This window comes from Drosophila willistoni (genome assembly GCF_018902025.1).
Source record: "Drosophila willistoni isolate 14030-0811.24 chromosome XR unlocalized genomic scaffold, UCI_dwil_1.1 Seg143, whole genome shotgun sequence".
Taxonomy (NCBI): Eukaryota; Metazoa; Arthropoda; class Insecta; order Diptera; family Drosophilidae; genus Drosophila; species Drosophila willistoni.
This window is the reverse complement of record NW_025814056.1, coordinates 7,698,474-7,726,304: the sequence shown is the minus strand read 5'-3', so window position 1 is coordinate 7,726,304 and position 27,831 is coordinate 7,698,474. Positions and strand designations below refer to the sequence as shown.

General features: G+C 35.8%; 2 protein-coding genes across 4 annotated transcripts; both read left to right on the top strand.

Annotated features, from left to right (window-relative positions):
- The first annotated feature begins 1,172 nt into the window (after nucleotides 1–1,172).
- On the top strand, nucleotides 1,173–18,755 carry LOC6645449 (protein Teyrha-meyrha). Of its 3 annotated transcripts, none has more exons than XM_023177446.2 (9): nucleotides 1,173–1,312; nucleotides 8,914–9,195; nucleotides 9,304–9,457; nucleotides 15,014–15,651; nucleotides 15,738–15,896; nucleotides 15,965–16,343; nucleotides 16,517–16,823; nucleotides 17,731–17,947; nucleotides 18,329–18,755. In XM_023177446.2, the coding sequence occupies exons 1-9, from the start codon at nucleotides 1,196–1,198 to the stop codon at nucleotides 18,605–18,607; spliced, it is 2,532 nt and encodes an 843-aa protein (XP_023033214.2). In that variant the 5' UTR covers nucleotides 1,173–1,195; the 3' UTR covers nucleotides 18,608–18,755. The 3 variants fall into 3 exon arrangements, with proteins under 3 accessions (XP_023033214.2, XP_046867793.1, XP_046867794.1); XM_047011837.1 differs by having other exon boundaries at nucleotides 17,731–18,004; XM_047011838.1 differs by having other exon boundaries at nucleotides 17,731–18,004; nucleotides 18,333–18,394.
- A 1,771-nt stretch (nucleotides 18,756–20,526) lies between these two features.
- Nucleotides 20,527–23,481, top strand: LOC6645448 (ornithine aminotransferase, mitochondrial). The gene is made up of 3 exons (XM_002068202.3): nucleotides 20,527–20,975; nucleotides 21,893–22,707; nucleotides 23,144–23,481. Exons 1-3 carry the CDS (start codon nucleotides 20,665–20,667, stop codon nucleotides 23,302–23,304), a joined length of 1,287 nt encoding a protein of 428 aa, XP_002068238.1. The 5' UTR covers nucleotides 20,527–20,664; the 3' UTR covers nucleotides 23,305–23,481.
- The last annotated feature ends 4,350 nt before the right edge of the window (nucleotides 23,482–27,831 follow it).

Below are 27,831 nucleotides of genomic sequence, written 5' to 3'. Positions count from 1 at the left end.
TAAGTGTCCGGCAGACAACAACAACAAAAACAACAACAACAACACAAAAAGCAACAGTAAAAATAAAAAGAGACTTCCAAGATACTTGTCCAGCAGAGAAGTGCCCAACCAAGGGAGACAACACTGAGAAAATGCCAAAGCCAAAAGTGGGAAAATGCTTCTCATACGGTTTATTTACACAAAATGTCAGATGAAGGATGAGAAAGAGTAAGCGAGAAGGAGCCATTGAATGCGGGCGAGCGACAGAGAAGGCGAGAGAGAGAGGGAACTGCTGCCCAGTCCCAGGTGCTGGCAGACAAACAGGCAGATAAACAGACAAACAATTTTGCCAACCATTTTGGAATAATAACAAACTCTTCAGCACTCCCCAGCATTCCCCCTCCAACAGCTTACCCTATCTACCTACCTAACCCCCCCATCACCATACCACCATGCATCCCGATGCACGCCCAGCATTCACCTACCGTTGAGACTCCCCCGTTTTCGCCCACAAATCGAGTGAAGTGTATTTGGTATGTACGAAAAACCCGATGGGCTTGCACACCGACAACATTCATGGAATGGTGTAGAGCATAGGATAAAAAGAGATGGCACATATGGTATATAAACCGGTTCATATGCCCTCTCAGCCAATCAGCAATGGAGAAATGTCGTCGACTGCGCAGTAGCTAGCTGCTGCTGCTGCCAGTCAGGCAACTAGCAAGAAGCAGAGACACAAAATTCGAATTGGAACTACCAACACCAACTGCAGACAGCCTCAGTTGGACTTTTGCTGCGCGTACGTGCGGGTGCGAAGCGAAAGGAAAATCAAATTCAAATTCAAAATCAAAAAGGAAAAACAAGTAACAAAAAAAAAAAACAAACAAACAAGAAAGTCTTAGAAGAAAAAAAAATCAGTCAGCTGATAATCATAATTTAATTTAAGAAAATTTTAATTCTTTTTTCCCGACGCGCGTTATTTTTTGAACAAATTCTCTCTCCCTCAATTTACATACAACCGATAAATGGGCAATAATTATTTACCAATAAAAAGAAAAATTGTCCATTTTAATTAGTGTGGAAGAGAGTGTGGAAAATATATATTTAGATATATATATACATATATATATATATATATATATACATGTGTTGAGGTTATGTTTTAGTGCCAAAAAATTGAACGAGAAACGAAGAGATATTCAGTCTTCCCATTTAGATGGAAAACAACGCATTTGGCAATAGCCATTTGCCATCACAAGCGCTTGTTGTTCTATCGGAGGCCGCTTCCGGTTTGCATGAGGCTTTGCGTGGACAACGTCCGTTTCCATCAAGAGTAAGTAAAACTACAAAACTACAAAAAAATGTACTCCCGAAAATCAAAATTTAACTCGGTGTCCCCCAAAATATAAACTCTCCAACTTCAAGTTGAAGAAATAATCAGAATAGGAGAGAGAAGGAAAAAAGACTGAACTGAAGGACGACTGATTGCATATCGAGGGGACATATTTATGACAAATCATAAAGCAGAAGCCAGAGACGTGGCGACCCATCTTCTCAGACTCAAATCCAACTTCAATACCACATCGAACTGCAGCAGTAGCCCCCAATGCCCCAAAAAGATATTCAGCTATAAATCAGACGATCACACCGAAAGCTACCGCAGACACAATGGCCCGCATTGTAAAACCACAAAAAACGAACTTCGATGCCAAGTCCAACAAAAAAAAAAAACAAAAAAGGAACTTAGTCAGTCAAAAGGCAGATTTGAAACGCTGCTAAGAGAGAGACAGAGATAGAAGGATAGAAAATAAAACGGTCAAAACAGTGAAACAATTAATAGAAACAGCAAAATACTTAATATTTGGAGTAAAGATATGTCAAAAGGCAGCTCAATCGTTTAGAAGGCATAGAATTTATATAGGTACTATTCGATCTAAGCTTTTAACTCTCATTGAAAAAGACCACCTTCACCTAAACGTTGAGACAACATTTGGACATGAAAGTTGGAAAGACAAAATTGGTCAACCTTGCATGGTCCAGATATATATATCTATGTAGTTAGCTTTCAAATTCGTCAAATTTTTATACAACTCGATTTCACTGTGCCCCTGTTTTGCTTCTGCTTCTACTACTGCTGCTGCTGCTGCTGCTGTTGTTGCTGTTACCTCTCCTTGCCTCATTCACATTCCGATCGACGAATGCGTTTGCAAACGCCCCATTGTGTGTAGATTTGTTTTTTTTTGCCGACGAACAGATTTATGATAGCTACCAATACCAATTCCAATTCCGATTCTGATTCCAAACTACAAAACACAAGCAGCACCAGCAACAACTACAACAACAACAAGCATTGGCAAAATCAGATGATGATGATGAAAAGAACGTCATCTTATGGTAGAGAGTCAACAAGGAGCTAAAGTTGCCTTCGAATTGAAGTTGGAGTTGTGGAAATTGAATTGGAGTTGTTTCAACTGGTGGGAGACAGAGAGATTCAAGAGTTTTCTGTCATCATTGTAAACATGAGCAATGATCTTGACGCTGATGCTACAAATGATGAAGAACTCGAACGCTGATGATGTCGGCGGCAAAAGGTTTCCATGTGCCATGCCTTTCCTTTTCGCATCATCTCCTACATATGTATGTACATATGTATGTATGTATGTATGTGCCTTTTGTTCTTGTTGAATAACTCGATCTCTCTGGAATTGAAACTGGTTGTTTGGTAGTCAAGTAGTGCTGCATAACATTGAGTAGCGTTAAGATATGTTAAACATGACAACAATATGTCGGCCTTCGCCAAACTGGATGATTCGCAAATTGGATGCAAGAAAAAAGGGAAAGTGTAGTCCAAGTCCAAGTCAAAGTCCAAGCCATTAGAAACCCATTTGGTCAGGAACGTGACAAATGTTTTGGCCTCTAAAATACACCACCATTGACCTCCCCTCTTTTGGCAATTCCCCCCAAAAAAAAAAACAGATGTTGGCCCCTTGTAATCAGAGATTTCTGAACAAAATGCAACATCATGTGGGTTGAGGATACAAATTGCAATTTCTCTCTTCCTCTGACTTGCAGGATGATGATGGTGCGGATAATGATGATGATGATGGGGGTCCAAGGATGAGAATGATTTGGCTGATATCCTATCGTCCTGGCAGCATATGTTAAGCTCCAAAATTGAGGTGCTAATTAGTCGTTTTGATAAGCCGTTATTTATGGCACTTCATTTGGGGGCGTAATGCCAATTTAAATCGATGGACTGAGAAATCAAAGAAATACTCTCTCTTTTTCTCTCTCTCTCTCTCTCTCTCTGTCTCTCTCTCTTTCTTTCAGCTAGTTATTCTCTCTTTACTGAAGAACTCATTTTTCATAGTAAATAATAAAAATTAATAAAAACCAAGCCAAAAGCATATTAAATGCTATATCAAATATGGTTTAATATGGCCTTTGGTCCGTTTGTTCTCTCTCTCTCTCTATATATATTTTTTTTCTTCCTGTCGGCTAGCAATTTAACCACCAACAGATGAATAAAAACCGAGTCGATATTTTAATACCCTTCTAGTTCCAGCAATTTCATTCAACTTTTTAAATGAATTGTGCGACATACTTGACGTTATATCCATAAAAACATATGATTTTTAATCAAGAACACAAGTTTCCTTTGTTTATAGTCTTTTCTCCTATTCCCCAATAGATGATCAGTGGGTAGAAAAAGCTTTTTTGCAAACTGTTGGCAAAAATGGATATAACCTTTAAGGCAAAGGGAGTGTCGAGAGTGGAATGGTGCACAACCATAACAATTTTGTAACCACAACAACAAAAAGGTAAACGGACTGACCCCACAGAGAGTAACAACCAAGCAGCAACATAAATGGAGGGAGAAAGCGACTAGCGGTAGTAGCCGGGGAGAACGAGAAAGCGAAAAGAGGAGGAAATATATATGGTCAGAGTCAGAGTGGCATCAGACACTACCCTAGCGTAAAATTATGAGACTGAGGCGGGACTAACATATGAAAAATAATTCTTGTTTTGTTCAGGCAATGGGCAATGGGTGTTCCTATGTGTGTGTGTGTGTGTGTCTGTGTGTGTGAGTGCGCTTAATTTAATTTGATGCAATTTATCAAGAGGGCAAACTCTGAGGTACGAGTAAGAAACAACATTCTGCACATTCAACGAGCCGTATAACAAGCTCTGAGCTCAGCCAACTTGCTCATAAAGTGTAGGCAAAGTGGGTGGTGGATAGTGGTTAGTGCTTGGTAGGAGGCTTAGAGAATGGCGGAAAAAGTTACTAATCAAAACGAAGATAAATATTCATTGAATTTGGTAACTAAAACACCTTCTTACACCTTCTACACTCTTGATTTTGTGTGTATTTGGTATAAAGAATTTGTACGTCTTAAAACTGACTTAAAAAACCTAACTCTATCTATGTGGCTAGAGAATCAAGAGGATTCAAACAAACTAATTAAACGTTTGCAATATTTTAGCAGAATCAAAAGACCAAATCATATTTGATGTTTAAAATGTATGTAATATTTCAATTAATACTTCATAAAGACAATAATTCATGATTTTATATTTGTGACAGATTTATAAATCATTTTAGATTTCGTTTATTGAACTTAATAATTTTAGATGTAACAAATGTTTTGGTGAAAATTTGATCAAAATTAAACTAATTTCCCTGTTACTGTAAATATTATAGCCATTTGGTTTGAGGACAAACAAAATTGTTCAAGGAGAGCCATGGGCAATGTCTAGTAAAGAGATAAACAAAATGAATTTTGATTCAAAATATGAAATAACATGAACAATCGATTATTAATTTTTTTTTTCTTTTTTGCATTAGGCATAAATCTAGTTTTTGTTTTTGTATCAAATCTCTGGTACTTGGAATTTCGAGAATTTGGCATTTATTCAATTGATTTATGGCTTGTTAATCAGTTGCCAGCGAGTTGTAGCAGGTGCAACCCTCTTTTTGGTCCCCTTTGTCCCCGCCATCGCGCACTGTCACATATTGTTTGCCTTTCTATTAGAGGGCATTAAAATTGTAAGCGAAAAAGCGGGTGATTTGTTAGATGGCAAATAGTATATAGAACATTCCGCAGATATTTTTGAGGGGGTTGCTGCTGCTCATCTGGAGATTTGCATAATGCGGACTTCTGACTGTTGTTTGCTTTTAACACTTGAATTATTGTCTTTGGACCCCCAACTCCAATACGACCAACACCACCAGCCACCCCCCCCTACCCATTCTCCTTTCTATGGTTGTGTTGTGCGCCACCACTGTGTAAAGTTCTCCATTCTCAGCTGCAGCACCAGCAAGAGGCAACAACAATAAACAGCTTAATTACAACAACATCGATAACGAGTGGCCAAAAACAGGCAATTGTCATCGTTGTCTACATACAATTGCCAATTTCGTTTAACTTGGCCATAAAATACTACAAAACAGACAAGCTACAGATAGACTGAGACAACGACACAAAGACCACGACTACAACAACAACCCACCATATGCAAGAGAGAGAGAAAGAGAGGGCACGAGCGTATGAGCAAACAAATAAATCTCAATTTGTGGCAGTGAAGGCAAAGAGAAAGAAAAAAAACAAAAACAAAACAAAAAAGTTAGTACTGTAAAACGTTTAGCAATTGGCAAACTAAATGTTTATGGCCAGCCTCTTAACCTGTTTGCCTTTTCGACTTTAACTTAACTGATTGCTGCAGGCAGGTGGATAGACACTTTGCTAAATTCCCATAGCATACACTAAGGCGCCGAAGCGAGAATAGCGTTCAATTATTTTAATACCTACATACTATAATAAAATTGAATTAAATTATAAAACTTCTTCATATAGTTTCTGGTCTGTTGCCATTAGCCAAGGTTTATAATCAACCTCGAAATATTTATCAAATACCAAAATAATTTTAGTTATCAAACAAGTTAATCTTTACTTAAACTTAAGACTTTGTGTTCTTAAAAGATTATCCGAACTTAAATAGATGCTAAAATTTCTCATATAAATTCAGGGCAACAAAACATAATCACATCTTTAAGGATAAAGTCAATAAAAAGATAATTAATTAAAATCCTCAATAAAAAAAGGTTTGCCTGGTAAGAAGAATATATATTTAACTTTTCTTTGTGATTAACTGAATAATAAACGTTTTTATATACGATACAACAAATCAGATGGGTTTGGCTTAAGTGGACAAGATCCTATCATCTACAAGGATCATAAGCATCTTAAGCTAAAACTAAATTACGATACTTAAAACAGAAATTAATTGTTTGAAGAGGTTAAAACGTCTTAATTGCGATTACATTTTCCCTTCATTAATTCCAAATGCCATTGCCTACTTTTTGGGGTCGAAAATTAGAGGTACATAATATGTATACGCCTGGTTAACTGAAATTGAAATGTTGCTAAAGTTTATCAGTTTGGGTTAAGTCTTCCCAAATTGCATTTTTTGCTCAACCACAATATTTAACATTTTCCTTCATCGTTGTCGTCGAGGATTTTTTTTCTTTTTCGTATCATTTTCCCACACTTTTTCTTTTCTTGTGCAAAAAAACTTGCAGACAAATTTGTATGTAAATTTTGTTGCCTCCAACTTTTTTGAGAGTAAGGATGAGATAATGTCGGCGTGAGGGGACTTAGTACTTGTCACACATGTCGTTTGCTTATGTTCTCTATCTTGTCCTCAGCCTGACGACGAAAAGCAGCAGCAGCAGCAGCAACAACAACAACAACAATGAGAACAACATTTAACACTCTTCATCAGCCTCAATTTGTTATGAACGATTTTGGAATGGGTATGCATGTGTGTGTGTGTGTTTATCCTTTGCCACATTTTATCGCTCAACGTTCTCCCCCACCTACCCCCTTCCCACCATGTACCCATATCATTTGCAAAAAGATTCTGTTTTTTTTTTTATTTTCGTCTTTTTCTCTCGTTATTTTAACACCCCATTGACAGAGTGTGGGTAAGGGGAAGATGTTGCTTCGCGGTGTAGGAAAACTCCCTCCCCATCTCCTAATATATATACATACATATATCCCACATGCGTTTTTGTGGCGCTATATCGTAACTCTAAAATCTCTCAATTTTGTGCCGTTTAACATTTATTTGTCGTAAATTAAACTTTTCCTCATCATTTTCCTCGTCTATTGATGTGTGAGCGCAAATGGTTTTATATAGGAATTTCGATCACATTTTCTAGGGATTATTTTTGTTTGCCACTCTTCTATTTTCTCTCATGTGTTTGTTGATGTTGCTGCTTGTTCTTGTCGTCGTTGGTTGTGTATTACCTAATCGGTAATATAATCTGCTGCAGCAGCATTTTTCCTTTACCTTCATTATAATTGGCTAATTTTGATGCCAAGTCATGTCGCCGCAATGGGTGAATTTTGAATGCTTAAATTTAACGCTCACTTAGTCGCACGTTTTCACAATATGGGCGGGAGGGTGGAATTTAAGGAAAAGGCAATTAGAGAGTAAACAAGTTGGAAACACGCAGGAAAAGCGTGCAGTCCATACAATGTAGTATTAAGCGGGGAGCTTAAATATTCATAGATGCAATAAGTTATGCTCTTGCGTTTGTTTTTCAAACAATTTATCACCTTGATTCGCTATAAAATCGTATGCTTTTTAGACATTGTATTTTCGTACAACTATTTAAACAAAATTTACCAATTCGCAATACGATTTAGAAACTACCAATCCTTAATCTTGTGTATCACTAACTACTATTATTGTCTCTACTACATTCACTGACTATCCATTTCAAATCTTGTAAGGTTTTCGGTTACAAGTGGAAGTATATAAAAAACCAATGGCAAACCAAATCGTTTGTAAAAAGAAAGATTGAGATTTATTGTATCCTTCATTTATTATTGTTGTTTTACTAATTTTCTATATATTTTTTAAAAAATTGCATTAATTTGGAAAACTTTGAGTTAACTGGTTTCATCTACATGTATATTTTTGGTTTATGTCTTGTTATGAGTTCAAGAATGCGAAAACATTTTCATCTCATGAATTGTTGATTTGGAAATCCTGATCCTTCCATTGAAAATATTGAAAATGTTTATAAATTTCTCCACCACAGCGACTTAGAGTAGATTAAAATGTAAAATAGCATCCATAGCATTAAAGACCGTGTTAATTAGTACTCAGTTTTTTAACTAGGCATTAGCCGATCTAAAGATTTTAACATATATTTATTTCATTTAAAACAAAACCTTTGTTCTGTGTGTTTATCCACATTGCCGTCGCTCGCTGGCTTTCTTGAAGTTTTATTTTTGGCACTTGATTTCGAATTAAAACTAAATTCTATTTAATTTCTTTTTAAAACATTGGCAACTTCATTTCGATATTTGAAATACCTCGTTAATAGCTTTTTTGTGCCGTTAAATTTGTAGAACTCGACGTACTAGATAATAGTTTTATGTAGAGAAGTGGTAGTATATTAAAAACCAATGACAAACCAAATCGTTTGTTAAAAGATTGAGATTTATTGTATCCTTTATATTAAAAAAAAGGCTTCATCAACATTAACCACTCCAACTCTCTTTGGCTAAATGATTTTAAGCTTCTTAGATTGAAGAAATAAAATTAAATCGCATCATTAGACAGTGAAAATCCAAGAAATTCGTAAGCAATTTTAATATTTTTTTGGCATAAGCTTCAAAAACAATAAAATTATTCTTACTATACGACATAAGAAACATATTTTTAAGGCCGAAACAAAGCACCGATGTATTTCAAGTTAAGTTTTTTCATAATTACAATTCTCAGAGTTCAATCAAAAGAGAATCCATCCGCAACACACAAAAACTTAAAAAAAAAATTAAATGGCACATATATTTTTGTTAACGCAATAAATTTGTTGGTGCATTCGTCTAATTTGTTAGTTATTCGGACTACTTGCAGTTACCTGACGCCAAAGATCTACACAATATGTCACTAGTCAGCAACTATGGCACCCATTTGCTGCACAACTTCCATCCGCATCTTCTCCAGACTCTCAATCATGGCATGCTGGCGGCAAATGGCGCCGCAGCTGCAGCTGCTGCAGCGGCGGCTGCCTCCGGGGGAGTTGGGCCAACTAGTTATTTTGCCAGCAGCAGTGAAAGGAAGCCGTCGGTTCTGACGAATTTCTCGCTACCATCGGCATTTTCGCCACCCAAATATATAGGCATATCGTTGGATCAGGTGAGTGGATTCTCGTATCCGATATTCGAATTTTCGGCTTACTACGATTGACACTTGTCATAATTGAGAAATTGCCTTATGTTGTTCTCTTTTTTTTCGTATTTGCAGAATCTTTTCAATGGCAGCGAATCATTTCGCACGGATTCGGCCAGTCCCACATGTACATCACATGAATCCATGGAAGGATCACAGGATTATGATGCCATTGAAAAGGGTGAAAGTCCGCGCAGCAATAATTCTCAGGATCCCAGGGATTTAAGGCGTAAGTTTGGGTTTCCCTTTTATTTTTCGCAAAATTTCACTTCAAATTTGCATGTGCCGACCAACCGATAAAGTACAAAATATCGAGAAAAAAAAAGGAACAAAAATACTTCTATCCTCCCTTCTTCTTGGTTTGGTTTTTCCTACATTTTGTGTTTGTTTGCTTGCTGATAAGAATCTTTTGACGTATTTGTTTCAATTTTACTTTTGCTGAAAGCAATTTTAACGCTTCAGTAGGTTAACTTTGACTGGCAGGCGTAAGGATAGATGCAGGACAGTATAGGATTTTTCTCTTTCCTTCGTTTGCTTTTTTTTTTTTTTATTAGTTTTTCAATTTTCCTATATAAAATTTCCACCTGAGGGTGGATGATTGCTTAAAGTGCTCCGCTTGAATTTGCCTAAAAGTAGGCTAAACAAATTTGTTTGTTTCTCTGTCTGTACGTGTCTCTGGCGGTCTATCTGTTACTTTTGACTCTGACAAATGCGTTGCTAATTGGCTTTGACTGAGAGTTAAGCTTCTTAGCTACAATTTTGAAAGGCGACATCAGTAGCAGCAGCAGCAGTAGCAACAGCATATGAAAATGATAAATATGATAAATAAGAGCTAAGCGAAGGTCACTGAGACAGAGGCGTCATGCTTCAACGGGGTGAAAAAACCCTGAAAGGATTTGTATTAATGCTCAAACTAGGCATTCAAATATCTAAATTACAAACTAATTATTGTAGTTCAGAGATAGCTATAAACGTTTGATAGTGTTTAAGTGCACTTACACTATTAATCACTATTATTATGGTAATTATATTAAAAATTACACAAAATCCTGAATGAGCAGGCTCGATGTAAATTATTGTAACCAACAAAAATAAGTAGTGTATCTTTATAGAGCGTTCTCAAGAACTAAATAATTCTCTTATAAACAGCCTTACCACTCAAGAATTACAGTGCTATAACTAGTTGTGAATTACAACTCGACGAAGCGAAAAGTGATTTTTAGATGGGAAGCCAATTGTTTGGTTTCATTTCGATCATGTTTTTTCGCATTAATAAGTTTAAATTCGTTTTTGTAACTAATTTACAATGACTTTTATGAAGAGTAATGAGAAATACTTAAAGCGTTCTATTTATGTAATCTCTGTAATATTGTAGTAAGTCTGTTAATTTTTTCGCTAAATAAAGTGAATTTTGAACCCCTTTTATATTGCTGTTGTTGTAGACACCCCTGTTCAATTTAAACATAAACAACTCTTTTATTTAACTTTCATATTTGCATATGAATTTAAAACCGGAAAACCAGTTTTCCAGCCTGTTTTTCTGCCACCATCGCCACCCTTACATTGTACTTTTCCTCCTATGATCTTTGTATTTAACTTTTGGCTTATGACACTCTAAAGCCATAAATTAAATGTATTAAATAATACACTTTTAATTAGCTGAGTTTCATTTTCAAATATATACATATATGTACATATGTATATAGAGCAGCTCTCAAAACTATGTACACTTGTACATCCTCATACATACATATGTATACATGTATATTTACATCAAGTAGATTTTCAGCTGCCTTTCTTATGCTTAGCCTGTACGTTACACGATTGCCTCTTAAAAAAAACACACGCAAAGAGCCCTTCGAAAGGGTTGACACAAGGTCTGGTGTGTGCCTGAACATGAGTGTGTGTGTGTGCCGGCATCGAAAAGTGTTTTAAATGGCTCCGCCGATTCCCACTTGCATATTGAAATATAAACCACTTACCCTTCCATTGCCACTTAACTACAAAGTCAAACCGCATAAGAGGAAGATGCGGCACAAGGCCACGACGCGCCGTGCTAGGCCAGGCTGGGCCGGCTCGGGCTAATTACTTATGCTCGGCAACAATGTTGCAACAACTCTTCTTAGGCCAATTATAAATGAAACCAAGTCAAAACGTAAAGCCAAACGAACTGAACTCTACTACCATTACCCACACTCTGCCTGATTCCCTCCCTCCATCCAATGGCCCGAAATTTGAACAACCCTCATAAGGATAAGGATTGCTTTGCTCTTTTTTTTTTTTGCCGTTCCTTTTTTTGGTGTGTATGTGTGTGTGTGAGTGTGTTTTGTTTGTCGAGTTCGTCGTGTGTTTTGTTCATCGTTGACTCAAAAGGATGCGCAAGTGTTGCAAATCGCTTTGATTGCATTGTTTGAGTATTATGTATTATTATTATTATTATTACGATTATTGCTCGTTGGATGATGTATTATCCGAATGCACACTTGGAATTTTTCATATTAATTTTTTTGTCGGTAATATTAATGGGCGGCCGCAAAGAAGGAAAACTCATATTTTATCGCTATTTATTGAGAGATGAAAGCAAAGGGAAGCACATGACAAAAAGCTGAAATATGGGAATGAGGTTTGGTTAGATATGGAACAAAAGCGCACTCATTGCCAACAAAAAAAATGAAATACAAAGGTGTCGAAGAGTAGTTCCAAACTCAATATTTTAGTAAAATTCTCAATTCAGTATTTCTGCAGGGTGTCTTTGTCTTAAAAAGATTACAATTCGTTTGATAGACAAATTGTTTTTTTAATGCTAGTTACATAAAGTATAAATTGATTAAGGAATAAACAGAACAGAATTCCCAACAAATACAAAATATTCCTTTAATTTATCAAAGTAATTTTTCAGGATCAAAGATCTTTGTGAAAGCAAAATAAACTTAGACCCAGGTTAACCAGGGAAAACCCTGCTGCTAACTAAAGAAGTCATGATAATTTTAAAAAAAATTATAGCTTATGTTAACGAATTCCATGCAATTTCGTGGCATTTTGGTTGAATTTAGCAGAATTATAGTTTATAGTTTTACTCCAATTAACACCAAGGACTTAAGGAACCATATTCGGTGACACTTCGACGGAAAAAAGCAGTCTTTGTGGAGCCTTTTCAATCACAAATACCAAAAGATCAACCCAAGATGCTCGAAAATCGTTTTCCATGCCAACATCCATCGTCGAGCTTGCGGAACCTTCATCCACCTGTGTATCGGGCACACAGAGTGCACTCACGTACACCTTCTCAAGGGCACTACCCGACCCCTCTGCCAGGAAAATCTAACCGCAGAACACATCCTAAACTCCTGCCGTTCCTTGGAGAGCATTAGGGTCTACCATTTTGGAACCCTAACCCCCTCCAACCTTTTGAATAATCCTTCTGTAGACAATATCCTTAAAATATACAATTTCATCAAAGAAACACATGTAAAAATATGAGAACAAATTAACGAGTCGAAAGCCCTTGCAGCTAGTGCTCTTTTATAAATCATTTGGTTTAGTAATTATTACTCGATTTAATTTGTTAAATAAATAAAATAAATAATAATATAGTTTATTATGACATTTATTAATTTGTTATCATCAATCTGGAAGACTAAAATTATATTTCTGATCGATTATTCTCATAAAAGCTATACGATATAGTCGTTCGTTCCGTTAAATTCGTGGCTCGTAATTTCCGTTGGGCCAATATAGTCCTTTGATCCGGCTGAAACCTAAATATACAATGTTTGCAGTAGCTTGAAAGTTCTACAAGTATCTAAACAGATGAACTATGGCTTAATAAACTTGTCTCGTTGCGCTGATCAAGAATATATATGTATATACATATATGGTATGCTTTCTTCTGAATAAAAATAAATATAGGTATATAATTTTCTAAAATTATAAGACGTTTCTACGATATAAGTACACTGAATCGAGCGATCATACGAGTGGCTGACCTTTTTTCCTTTATACGATTTATAGCTTTCACTCATAAAAATTGTAAAATTTGCCCTACCTCTGTGTTTGTTTAATAATAATATCATACTATTAACATTCTTTTTCATAAAAAAAAGTGACAATCTATCGCTCTTTAACTATTAACAATGAATAAAATAATTTGGATTAAGGGAATATTAAAAACAGACAAAACTGGATGTGATATCTTGAAGTAAATTTGTAGTAAACAATTAAAAATTGTTGTTAAAGTTAATTTAAATTCAGCCTTGGCCTTGTTAGCTTCACTCCCTCCCAATCTCTGTATCTTTTTATTAGACTCTTTCTCTTTGCCCTTGCCGTGTTGCGTCCTTTTTCTCCTCTGGCTCTGTGTTGTGTCTGTTTTTGTTATTCGCGGTTTGTATTTAGTATTTCAACATTTGTAACTCATTTTGTTCGTTTTATTGTATATTTATTGTAATAATATTTTAATTGCACCACACAAATACCTACATACATACACCATCCGCACACACACACACACACACACAGACACACATACAACACAACAACCAAAGTCACGTGCAGAGATTTTTTGGTCAAAAACAGTTTGTATTTATTGTGGCTTGTTTGCCATTTTGCTTCCTAAATACATTTTACGTGTGTGTCTGTGACATGAGAAATCGGGCATAAAACATATGAAATTACGAGCCACAATTAATTTTTCCTGTTTCACTTTTATTTTATTTTTTTTTGCTTTTTTTTTTTTTTTGGTTGTGGGTGCGACGTGTTAAAATTTTCCTAGAGAGAAACAGGAATAGAGAGAGAGAGAGAGAAGAAAAAGGTGGGAGGAGGAGGAGAGGCGACGTAATGGAAGTGGGCAATTAGAAAATGCCTGGAGAAATTTATGGGCTACATTTTCGGTATTTGGTATTCCAAAATTGAAATCAATGCCAGGGTAGTTGGAATTTACAAATTTTTATTGCCTTTCTGAATTGGCCATACACTTGATTGATGATTGCCGCACTGTACACACATATATTTCGATGTATTTAGGTATTTACATACATATGTATGTACATAGAATCACAGCCCTGGCATCATTTTTGGGGTACACGAAATGATAATGCTCCAGATGAGCCAGCGTGATGGATTTGTATTGAATTGAATTAAGAAGCTTAGAACAATATATATTTCTAAAGGTATTTAAAGTATCTAAAATTTTCGATTATAATATTAAGAAAAAAGGAAAAAAAATCTCCATTTGGAATTTTCATTGTATTTGTTGGTGTCAAAATATTTATATAAGTTTAATGGGAAAGTGTTGAAATTTCAAGACATAAATTAATATAAATTAGCGATTTTAGCCACAATTTATTGAGGTGAGGCAATTTGTTTACCTTTAACATTATAAGTTATATCGAGATAATTTAATTTTTTCTTCTTAACTTTCTTTAACAAAGGTCATTAATTTGTTATAATTTAATAGAAACTTTGATGAAATATTTTGTTAAAAAAAATTAAAATCAAAAATAATGATTAAAAGAGGTTTTTTTGATTGTTTTTGCTCAAAATAAATTTCAAATTAAAAAAAAAAGGGCTTCTAATATTTTCAAAATATGAATTTTCGATAATCTTAAAAAGATAGAGGCTCCTAAATGTCATTTTTGGTTTGTTTCATAATAAAATTGACTCAATTTTCTTATTATTTTTGAGAGAGGAAGAGAGAAAATAGCAAACATTTCTTGGTTCGATTTAGGATATATAATTTAAGCCTAATTCATCCGTTAAATAAATTGCTTTTCATTTCGCTTGTTTCTAGATCTCCATGGCGGCAGTGCCAATAAAGGAGGACATAACCCAGCTGCAGTTGCCGCTGCTGCGGCTGCGGCCGCATCATCCTCGGCTGCCAGTTCTTCATCGTCGTCATCATGCTCTACTAGCTCTTCCCTAGCCATAAGTACAGCGGCCACTACCATGGCCACACATCATTTGACCTCTCCGCATCATTCGCATCCGGCCCATCCTGCACATTCACATCCGCACGCCCATTCGCATGCCCATGCACATGCACACCATGGCCATATAGTACCCACATCGACGCATCATCATATGGTCCATCCGCATCCACATTCGCTGTCCCATCATCATGCAGCTGCAGCGCATCATGCGGCCCTGGCCAGTTTGAGTATGGCTGGATTGCGTGCGGTTCCTGGTGGCTTGAGTTTGGTCAGCGGACTGCAGGCAGCGGCCGCTGGCGGTGCCATACCAGATATGTGTCCAGTTTGTGGTTTGAAACTAAGTGCTGAGGAATGGCATACGCATTTTCTCACCGAACTCGATAGACTCTATAAATTGAGTTCGGGATTCGAACGAGCCAATTTGCAGGCAACCTATATGTTTGCGCCACCATGTCCAGCACAAGAGAATGCCATACGCACCAGTCACAATCGTTGGGAGGTTAGTTATTAGTTTATTTCATAAATTGCAAAACATCGGGGTCACCAATTTGTTCTTTTCTTTCTTGCTCTCTCCTTATTAAACAGACATTCCAGCGTATAAGAAATAATCGTCAGAATCGTTTGCGACTTAAAGTACGTAAACGTAAATATGGGGAAATGTATATGATGGAGAGTCTATATTGCAGTAGTTGTCCAATTTGCAAGAGAAAATATGCTTTGGAAACGGGCAAAATACCACCAGAGGTGAATGACAGAGAATGAAATTGAAAGGAAGTTTTAAAACTAACAGATTTGCTTACACGTTTGTTTAGGACGATTCCAAAATGCAAGAGGAAATCGAAACTGTCGATGTGGAAAGCTGTAATGATGATGTTCCCGATTCTGGTTCAGAATTAGCTGCTCCCCCGCCTCCCTCATTGGCAGTAATGCCTCAACTTCCACCTCCCTCTAGCAGCACCGGCAGTAATAGTAATAGTATGCACAATAGCAATGCCCAGCCGGGTAAACTAGATGGCATACTTTATCGTACGGCTTGTGTGATCAACCAAAAGGATGAGCAGGATGTTAGCACCAATGTGACCACGGCAAGCAGCATTACCAGCAGTTGGCAGTCTTCGTCCTCATCGTCTGGGCAGGAGTCATCCACATCCAACAGTGCGACAATATCAGCACCCCAAGCACATATCAGTGGTGGGTTTAAACATGACGATTTTTTGTCTGTTTTTTTTTCTCTTTCAATTTCATTTTTTTGTCATAATTACTCCAATCTCCCTTTGTATGGATTGCCTCCTTCTCTTTGCTAACAATTTAACTCAAACTCTATATTCTCCTTTCTGTCTGTGTGTGTGTATGTGTTTCAACAGTGAAAAACGTCAGTGAGCTGTCATCTACCACACATCACTACTACAACGCCGACTCCTGTGGCGGTGGCGTAGGCGGAGGCGTAACCGACAACGGCAGCATCAACTCACAGCAAAATAATAATGGCAATAGCAACAAGGAGCTAATGATGGATACGGCATCGTGCCAAAACGATAGCGATGAGGATGTAATTGTGGATGATGATGAGACGACAACAACAATGAAAATGACGACCAGCAACAAACAGGCGACCTATGCAAAAGTACAACAGCGCCGCCAACAGGAGGAGACCACTATAGGGAGCAGCAGGTGAGAAAGAGTAAAAAAAACATACTTAGCATGCCTAATATTATTAAGCGTTTTACTGACATCGACATTACAATCGATAAAACAATTAATTAGAATTCGATTACTAAATATCCAACCAGCATTCTATGTACAAAGATTCTGATCTTTTTTTAATCGTCTGTCTGATTCAAATAGTCATAAATGAGCTTCATTTTTATCTTTGTCTAGAGATAATGTAGTCATAGTCACGTTGGATATGATCCCTTCTTTTAATTAGTTTCGACTCTGTTTTGGATCGTAATTTTTAATCAAACATGGCTATAGCTTTATATTTGATATTGTACCTTAAATAAATCAGATTTTATGCATATTAAAGTGTAATTAAGTATGAAAATCTTCAATTATTGATCAACAAATAGACTCATCAAGGTGACGTCTGATAAAACAATCTTTCGAATGCTGTGGGTTTCCTTATTACTAATTGTTTGACTGACATTGACATAACAATCGCTTACAAATTAATTAGAAGATTTCAATTGAAAAATATGGAAAATCTAGAATGATTTCGAAATAAGAAAATACAAAATTAAACATAATCGTTAGTTTTTACTCTTAAACTGGGGTAACTACTTCAATGTCTATTGGGTTTTTACAAGCTACCGATCTGCTCTTTTTTTGTATAACTGTAATTAACATTACGGATTATTTACACCATTCAGTATTATATTGAATATTTACTAAATGACATCAACAAAGATGGCTAAATAGAGCCAATTGAAGGTAGAATTCAATTCCTAGAAAACACAACAGAAAATTTAACTTCAAATACACAAATTTATTCCCAAAGAGATAGTTTACATAAAAAATGTTGAAGTTCTTTAAAAGAATGCATTTAATGTGACAAAATTTATGTTTTCTAAACTTATAGATCAATGGAGAACATTTCACCGATGGAGGAACGTCCAAGGTCTGAGCCCCAAGTCAGTAGCACTGAGCCCGGTCCCATGGATATTACACACAATAACAACAATATAAATATTAACAACAATTCATCGGCTAAATATGGGGAGTCCATGGATAATAGTCTAACGCAATTGTCATCGATGGGCGTCAGCATGCCGGGATTAACGCAATTGGACACAAAGGTGGGAATTAGTTCGGATTTAAAACCGGACGATGAAAACAAATGTTTCATTTGTAAGGTAATTTCTCAGTTTGCTTTAGTTCAAAGACAACATTTAAAAAGAAAAGAAAAACGTTGAAGCACGACCCACACTCTCTCTCTCTCTCCCTCTCTCTCTCTCTCTCTGTCTCAGTCTTTAGTCTGAATCTTTATCTGTATAACCCATTTCTCTATCTCACGCTCCAGTCACCGTCCTTGCCGTTGTTTTGTTTTCTCAGTGCACTTGTGTATTTAATTTTGTTTTTGTTTTGCATGACACTACTGCACTCAGTTGATCTGGGAGTATGATATATATGTATAGCACATGGCTTATCTTTGGCTTTTTATTACTTTCTCTTTCAAGACAGGCATAAAGGATCTCAATACGGATGCATTTCTACGTGGACGTAATTTTTATTTTCATCAAAGCTGTGCCAATGTCATGAGTAGCTATCGATTGAATAAAGAGTTACTTAATCAGCAGCAGCAGCAGGCTCAGCAGCGTACGGCGGCGGGTGTTGGAGGTGGAGCGGCAGCTGGTTCGATTTGTCCCGGATCGGGTGGAGCCGGAGGTGGAGGAGGAGATTCTGTGACGCCGCGTAGCCTGTCGCCGGCCCAATCGCCGCAGCAAAGTGTCGAGTAAATTGCAATCAATATGTGCGAATTTATCAAGAGTGTGTGTCTGTGTGTATGTGTGTGTGTGTTTTTGTGGTTAGCTAAATGGAACGAGTAACGAGTAGTGAGTAGCATATACCGACTAGCAAGTAAAGCGTAAAGCGAATAAGCTCGTAACATAATATAATATATTATACATATATTAATGTGTTTTTTTTTTTTTTTTTTTTTTTTTTTTTTTTTTTAAATAAAAAAGGAAGAAGAAAAAACAAACCGAAACAAAAAAAAAAACAATTTAGTGCAATGTATTGTGTGTTGCCTTTTCACCAAAATTCGTGTAATTTTTTTTTCTCTCTCTAAACGTGCTATAATTGTTAAATATATTTTAAATAAACCAGTTGAAGAACAACAACAAATGAAAATATGCAAAAATCATGCAAAAAGAGATCATAACTAAGCAAATAAAAGAATTAATTATACACTTCTAAGCATAAACACAAACCGACAACAAATATTTATGAAAAATCCAAAATAAATACATATAAAAATACTAAAAAAAAAAAAAAAAAAACACCCCACTACTAAGCTTCTTTTTGTTGATCATTTGATAAAAACTTCATATCTTTAGCGAGGTGAGTACACAACAAAAGACGCTTAAAATTACATTAAGCATTATTGTTACTTAAAATGGTAATTACATTTTTTAAAACAAAGTTAAGTCCCTTTTCTTATGAGTAAATTAAGTAGCAATTACAACTTTGAATATCTTTTGAAACCATAAATGAATCTAGAAAATATTTTCGTGGAAGTTCCTGTAAAAATATCAACATTTTCGGCTCACTTATTTCAGTAATTTTGCAATTAAGGCATTTCTTTTAGTACAAGAATTTATTGTAATTGGAAATAAATTGCCGAATAAAGTTAAAAATGAAATTTCCATGTTCAGACTCTGAGGACTTCTGGATCCGTCTATGATATATTATAAATACGGCACATGATCGGTCATATAACAAATCATACTTATTGAGCTGCTTAGTCCTTCTTTTTTATACATTCAAAAGAAATCGAATTGAATCAAAAGTTTGCAAGTCTGAGATAAAAGTAAAGTTACTGAAACATTTGAAAATGCTTCTATGGAATATATAAGGTATGATATTGAAAAAATGTAATAAACAGTTTTACTTCAGAATAAAATTAAAACAACTTTAATCTTTTTTGACTAAATTTGAGTTAGAGCCTCGCTAAATATAAGTTTAGTGAAACAGTTTAAAATCACTTAACTTGAACTCTGTTTTTAAACGATCTTTCTAAAGGATCAGAAAGCACTAACATAGAAATCAACATCTTCATGTTTCATGTTTAGAGGAAACCTAATTTACATTAGTCTATTAAAAACTTATCCTAACAATAGACAATAGATCATGATAAATCTGAAAAACAAGGTTATTACTTCATTAATTATATGAATTGAATACAGAAAGAATAAATATAGAAGATTTTACTGATCGGAATGATATTAGTTTTAAAGTATTGATCTAAATTTTGTTTGCTGATCGAATAGTGCCTTAAAAAATTAATAATTCCTTTTGCAAAAGAGTATGAATGATTGGTGAAATACAAAATAGAAGCTTTATTTATTGTCCAAGCTTTTTGATCTCAATTGAGTAATGGAAAATTTTTGCTGACAAACAAACAAATAACAATTAAAGTAAAGTATCAGATGAGCTATTTATATAAAATTAAAAAGCTGTAAGATGATAGCAACACCAGTTCCAGCTAAGCTTAGCAAATACCATACCCAAGTGAGAGACGAAGAGAGGGACACAAAGAGAGGAATGTGAAAGATACGGAGAGAAAGAGAGAGAGATAGAGAGAACGAACATTGCTGGGGGCCTTCTTCTTATCAAAATATAGGGTATATATAAAGCTGCCCGACCCAAGTTTGAGAACTTTCAGTAAACCAAGAAAGCGTTTAGCGAGTGGATGTGTTTTTCTTTGTCTCTCCCTCTCTCTCTCTCTGCGATTTGTGACAACGGAACGAAAACAAAACAAGTGTGCGTCAAAAGTTTAGAATAGAAACAAAAAATGTTCTCCAAATTGTGCACACGTGGTTTGACCACACGCGTCAGCTGTTTGGCCCAAAAGGCTCAACCAAAAGACCAGGCCAACGTAGCCTCTCTGGCTGTCTATGAACGTGAACAGAAATATGGAGCACATAATTATCATCCATTGCCGGTAGCCCTGACCAAAGGAGAAGGTTGCTTTGTCTGGGATGTGGAGGGCAAACGTTATTTTGATTACCTCAGTGCCTATTCGGCTGTCAATCAGGGACATTGTCATCCAAAGATCATTAAGGCCCTAACCGACCAGGCCTCCAAATTGGCCTTGACATCGCGGTAAGTAATAAACGGAATGCACAAAAAGTTTATTCAACTTTCTATAAGTACGTAGAATGTATAGTCAACACAAAAAAGGAAAAAGACGTGCCCCCATTTCATGAAAGCTTATCGTTTCGAAGCTTTATCATTCGATGTCTCAATCTATAAAACATAAATGTATATATGATATACATATATTTATTATTTCAACCTTGACCACAAAAAACAAACACTCAAATGGTTCAAGTTCAGTCTCACATTTGTTGTCAACTGAAAAGTTCTTAATTAATCAATTGATTTTTGTTGAGGGCGTAAAATGTCAGCCGGATTTTGAGTTTTTCAAATTCCCACCTAGAGATAGCCCTAGTACGAGGCGGAAGTTTTTATTTTCTTTTTTTTTTTTTTGGTCTAAGTATGTCTAAATAAGATTAGAATTGTAATTTAACGAGCAGAAGTCAAAAAGTATTGTGATTTAGCTAAGAAATCTGTTTTGGCAAAGAAAGAAATTAAACACAAAAATCAATGAGTTCATAAAAAAAGTCAATGAAATATATGTCTTAAAATATGGAAATGGAAAATATTTAAAAAATAATTCTAATGATGTATTGCTGTTAGACAAGGATTGCATTGTATTGACAAATATATTTTTACCGTCCTTAACAACTTTTCAGGCCACCCTCGTTTCTTTAATGAATGAACACAAATTATTCGCACTTGTGATTTAAACGTTATCGGTTATTTTTTATACCAGGTCCAGTTTAAATTGGTTTGTTTTTTATTTGCGGGTTGCCAAGACCAGATTATGTGTTGGCATATAACATTTGGGCAAGTGATGATTGATTAATGACTTGTTATTGCAATGAATCTAAATTTGGAATGAGCATATTTATATTTGTGTTTTTTTCTTATTTTGGTTTTTGTATTTGTATTTGTAGTGCCTTCTACTCTGATGTTTTGGGTGAATATGAGGAATATGTGACAAAACTTTTTGGCTATGAGAAAGTTTTGCCCATGAATACTGGTGTAGAGGGCGGTGAAACTGCCTGTAAATTGGCTCGCAAATGGGGTTACCTCAAGAAGAATATACCAAAGAATCAGGCCAAGATTCTCTTTGCCCGCAACAATTTCTGGGGACGAACTCTTTCCGCTGTTTCGGCCTCAAATGATCCCAGCAGCTATGAAGGATTTGGACCATTTATGCCAGGCTTTGAATTGATTGAATACAACAATTTGATCGCCTTGGCAGAAGCTCTCAAGGATCCAAATGTTTGTGCCTTCATGGTTGAGCCCATTCAGGGTGAGGCCGGTGTTGTGGTACCCGATGAGGGTTATCTCCGCAAAGTCCGCGAGCTGTGCTCACAACATAATGTTTTGTGGATAGCCGATGAGGTGCAAACCGGTTTGGCCAGAACTGGCAAAATGTTGGCTGTCGATTATGAGGAAGTTCAACCGGATATTTTGATTTTGGGCAAAGCTTTGTCCGGTGGCTTGTATCCCGTTTCCGCTGTACTAGCCAATGATGATGTAATGCTATGCATTAAGCCCGGCGAACATGGTTCCACATATGGTGGCAATCCCCTCGGCTCACGTGTGGCCATTGCTGCTTTGGAGGTCTTGCAGGAGGAGAAATTGGCGGAGAACGCCTTCAAAATGGGTGAACTATTGCGAGGAGAATTGAGAAAGCTGCCAAGCGATGTAGTTTCTGTCGTTCGCGGCAAGGGTCTACTCAACGCCATTGTTATCAATCAGAGTAAGTAGATGTATGTATGTTTATAAAAAATCACAAAATTTACAATAGGACAAGCTACAAGCATTTAATTTCAAATCTATTAAATTGATACTTCAAAAATAATTCTTTAGTATGTATTCGTTTGTTTAATTTACAATTTGCACAAAAAGTTGTTAAATCCAAACCTTTCATGATGATTTTAGAAACCAATTTAGAGTTTTAGAAATGTTTTTATGGCCTTATTTTTTTGTGTTTTTAAACACATAAAGGAATAATGGCTTTAAACATTCCTATAAAAATATTATAAATTTACTTTAAAAATATCTAAATTCATATTATGTTTTTCTATATAGAAAAGCGTAAAAGAGATTCAAAAATAAATAAAACTAATTAACTATTTTATATTGTGTACCTATTGCTTAATGATATTTATATTTTGTTGTTTTAAACTTTACAGAATACGATGCCTGGGAAGTGTGTCTAAAACTAAAGGATAATGGTTTACTGGCTAAGCCAACACATGGCGATATCATCCGATTTGCCCCACCATTGGTCTTGAATGAAAGCCAAATATTGGAGAGCATTGATATCATCAAGAAGACCATCTTATCTATGTAATGAAGGAGACAGATGGAGTGTGGAAACGTTACAAATATTTTGAGTGTGCGTGTGTTTTTGTGTGTCTGTCTGTTTTTATTACGTTTTTTTTTTCGTTTCTATAACACTTTATGTAACACTTAAGTTTAAGTGGAAAAAGTCTGAGAAAATATACAACTAGATTTCAATACTCGTAAATTTATTCAAAGTATACTTGTGTATATATTCTTCATGGCCATTAAATCCGCTTAACATTCTCCTCTTGCGCCAATTTGTATGTAATCTAAAGCATTTTCAATTTGTCTGTCTGTTGCCTAAAGGCATCAAAAGTCAACATTTCTCACACCTGTCAAGGCTTCAGCTGCCGCTGCTGCTGCTCCCCCATGGGATGCTGTGTTTACCCAGCATCATGATGAGCATTAGCAGATTTTAGCTGTTTGACTTGTGTCATTTGCCATATTGATTTTAAAGATTTTCCCCGTTTTCAACAACAGGTGACAAGGCAAATGACACTTATAAGTAGGCTATGGATTTTATTTTTACTTTTATTGCAAAGCAAAGCGAGCCCGAAAAAGTAGGCAACAATTTGTTGAACCGATTTCAAAATTGGTTTATTTTCTTTTTATTCGACTTTTTAATTTTGTTTTTTTTTTTTGCGTTTGCCTTTCGTTTGCTAATTAAAAGTTTTTGCATTAAAGAAAACAGCATCTTATCTTTAAGACCATAAAAATAATAAAGAAGAACTTGCATCCTGTAAAGGTTAAAACTACCAAATCTTATGAGTCTGTGTCTTGATCTCTGGCCTTTGTCCATTTTCAGATGGAGTGGGGGGGGGGGGGGGGGGGGGGGGGAAAGCTAGCTACTTAGAATGTGAATGGAGAGATGATGACGAGGGCAGGCAGCTTAGCAATGTAGTGCTTTCTGCATACTGCTGCATGCTGTGTTTTTGGGGGTGTCCGGGTGTTAGAAACCACACTTGGCCACTTGGTTGCCCTTTTTTTCTTTCCTTTTTTTGTGTGTGTGTGTGTGTGTGTACATGAGTTGCCGTGTTTGTCCTTTCTACCCCACATAATCTTTGGCTTTTTATCGCCGCCCATCTGTTGATGTCTTTATTATTAAAAAACAAGCGACAAGCAAAGAGAAACTGTGGCCGGGTGAAAAAAAGAAAAAGAAAGTGGCAATTTTTAGCCCATTTTTTTGTGGGTTTTATTGCCGGGAAAAGGAGGACTCAAGTCGACTCCTTAAGCATTTTATTAGGCAGTTTTCAAGTTGTCTCGTCGTCTGCACACATAATTAAATAAAGCGTTAAAATTAAAAATAAAGATTTTTCAAAAAAGATTCTTTTTACTTTGCTTTCTAAAGGACATCCTTTTTGGCCTTTTGCTTTCGTCGCAGCTCGTTTCTGCTGTTTGTTGTCGTTAGGTCCTTTCAGATAAGCATTACACAATGTCGCCGTTAATTCGTTTCATTCTACTACATTTTTTTTTATCTCACTCTCTCTCTCTCTCTCGCTCTCTTGAAAGTTCTTGGCAAAGATAAGAGGGCAGCGGCAAAAATGTTGCGACATTTTCCGCCTTGTAATTGTCCTTTTTAGGCAGGATGCCTCCGAAGTTTATTGCCTGACGACAATGTCCCCGTCTCCGTCTTCGTTGTTGTCGACCGCGGCACGTTCATTTTTATATTTTAATTAAAAAAGTAGCTCCTAACTGAATGAAAGGAATGTGTAGAATGATGGACGAATGAATGGACAACGATTTCACCAGATGCTGATACCGTGAGAAGCGAGAAAATGGATCAAATTTCAAAAGTAGTTCACTTATAAGCATTAGTTATTTTGAAGAAGCATTGTTGACCTAATTTAATACCTTCTCCATTAAGCCCTCACTTATGTATTAATATTTTTCCAATTTCAAAATGTTAATTATAAAATAGGCAATGGAATTTTGTTAAAAACCCTATTAATTTAACTTTTAATCTATCATTTTGCTTACAAATCAATTAACCCAACTAAACTTATCTTTGATTAATCGTTTATATATTAATATTATAGTTAATTTATCATGAAATCAAATAAAGTATGCTCTGAATAAAATGCCAACGATGTTCAAAGAATCAAAATCATGTACACAGTCTCAAAAATCAAACGCTAAAACGATCTTAGGTCTCATTAGTTAGTTAATGGTTTACCTTAATTAAAATCTTAAGCTACTCCACAAATACATATATGTACAATGTGCATACTCTTCAGTAAAGTGTCATTTAGATACATAAACACATATATAAAGATGACTCAATATTTGTTAACATTAAAGATTGTTTTAACGAACAAATTTCCCTATTTTCAGCTAAATCTCATGATTATCTAACAAAAATTTTGGAAACTAATACAAGTTTTTGGACTATAAATAATTGAGAATAAATATGGAAATAGAAAATGTGTGCATATGCAACTTAAATAATCATATTGAATGGAAAAATATTGTAATACAAGTATAATCTCTGATTAGAAGGCCTATCCCATCTGCAAAAACTTGTAAAAATCAGCATTTTAATAGGAAAATGTGGAAATTTTTTTGGTTATTCTTGTTGTTGTTGGGCTCGTAAATTTATTAGAGCTTAGTCTTAGGCCTCATTTCAACTACACACACACACACACACACACGTGGTGTGAACAGGCAATTTTGCGTTGATTAAAGGGATTTGCAAGCGCCGAAAAAAAATGCATGAAAAAAAAACCAACCAAAACGATAATAAAATGTTTAAGGGAGGCAAAGAAAAAAAAATGATAAAAAAAAAATCAAGCAGACGCAAATGGGCAACAAGAGGGTAAGTGGGTGGTTTGGTGTCGGACTAACAACGAAAGTAGACACAATAAGGAGATATAAGTAGCAATATTTTTATGCTTATGAAAAGGTCTTTTGTGTTAATAATCATCATAATCTTGAGGCGTCGTCATAAGCTGAGGGTTGAGATAATTCCATTAAGATTTGAGGTTAGGTTTTTCAGGTTTGGTTAGATTGAGGTTAGACCAACATTTCTAACCACTCTCTCACCATTTTTTATTCTCTCATTTCTGACTGTTTGCTATAAAAAAAAGTAAAAAATAAAAAAAATTCAATTGTACAACTCACAGGGAACAATTAAAAATGGAGCCAGGACTCTGGGACTTGTTGTCATGCATATTAAATAGTGTTGTGTTCTGTACACACACACACACATCTCAACCCCTTCTTCTTTGCAAATCACGTTGTGCAACACATTTTTAAAACGCCCCAATATGAAATACAACAACAACAATAAAAACTACAACAAAACGTGAAGTTCAACGCGTCAGAGAGGAGGACACGTGCATTAAACAGCCCAAAGGGACACACTCACCGACAACTAAGGACGAACAACACAACAGGCGAGTAATTTACAGAAAAAAATAATGTAGGAAGGGGGAAAAAAAACGAGAGTACCAACAGTAAAAAAAAAAAAACAAAAATCTCCACACAAAAGTTAACTTCGCGCTCTGGTTTGTCTGTCGCGCGCAATTAGGCAATTGACCTGACGCCCCCAGCTACCCCCACCCCTTCTTGAGCAGCCCTCAGCCCACCCGGCAGACTTGTGATTCTGCTCCTCCCCGCTCCTTGCCCGTTCATGCGGCAAAAATAAACCAAAAATTGATTTTTTATGTGTGTGTAATGAGTTCCACTTTTTTGTTGGCCATGCTGTCGCTGACTGCATATTAAAAAGTGCGTGCCTCTCTGATGGCCAACAAGGACTGTCAATTTTTATCAAGTTAAATTGCCGTGATGACAGCGGGGGAGGGTGGAAGTGCGGGTAGAGTTGAGGAGTTGAGATGAGGTCAGGTGCGGTGAGGTGCCGCAAGGTAATGAAGCGCATAATTTTAATTGGGTTTTTAATTTTTTTTTTTTTTTGATATTATCAATAAAGCATTATTAATGAGCCAAATGTTGGCATATGGCCTATGTATGTATGTATTTCTACTTATTTAATTTAATTTAAATATATTGCATAGTATATTAAAGCATTGGCCAATTAAATCAATTAGTCGCTTACCTGACTTTTGTGGGGTAACGGTGTTTTGCTTCACTTTTAACATATGCAAAAATTTCACTTTGATGCAGCATGATCATTGCGTATTTGAATTTGCCGTTCGAATTTATAAACAGCCGTTATGTAAAGTTTTGCCGATAGGTTTGTCTCTATTGACACAGTGGCGCCATCTGTAAAAAAGAAAACGTTTAGATTTTGGCAAATGCAATTATTTGCTTTTGTTGGGCAAAAAAAAAGAAGTTTTGCAAAAGCAAATAAGCACTATGCACTATGCAGCTAACGGAACAATTGATTAAATAGTTTTTTTTTAAATTTATTTGCCGCCACAGCTGTCTGAATGAACATATACTCTGCATTCCTTTTGATTTCTTTGGGATTTGGTTGATATCGATTGGTTTTTGCCCATCTACTTATATACGTATATGCAATTCGATTTGTTAAATTAAAATCCACAATAGATTTAATAAACTCTTACCTTTAACTGTG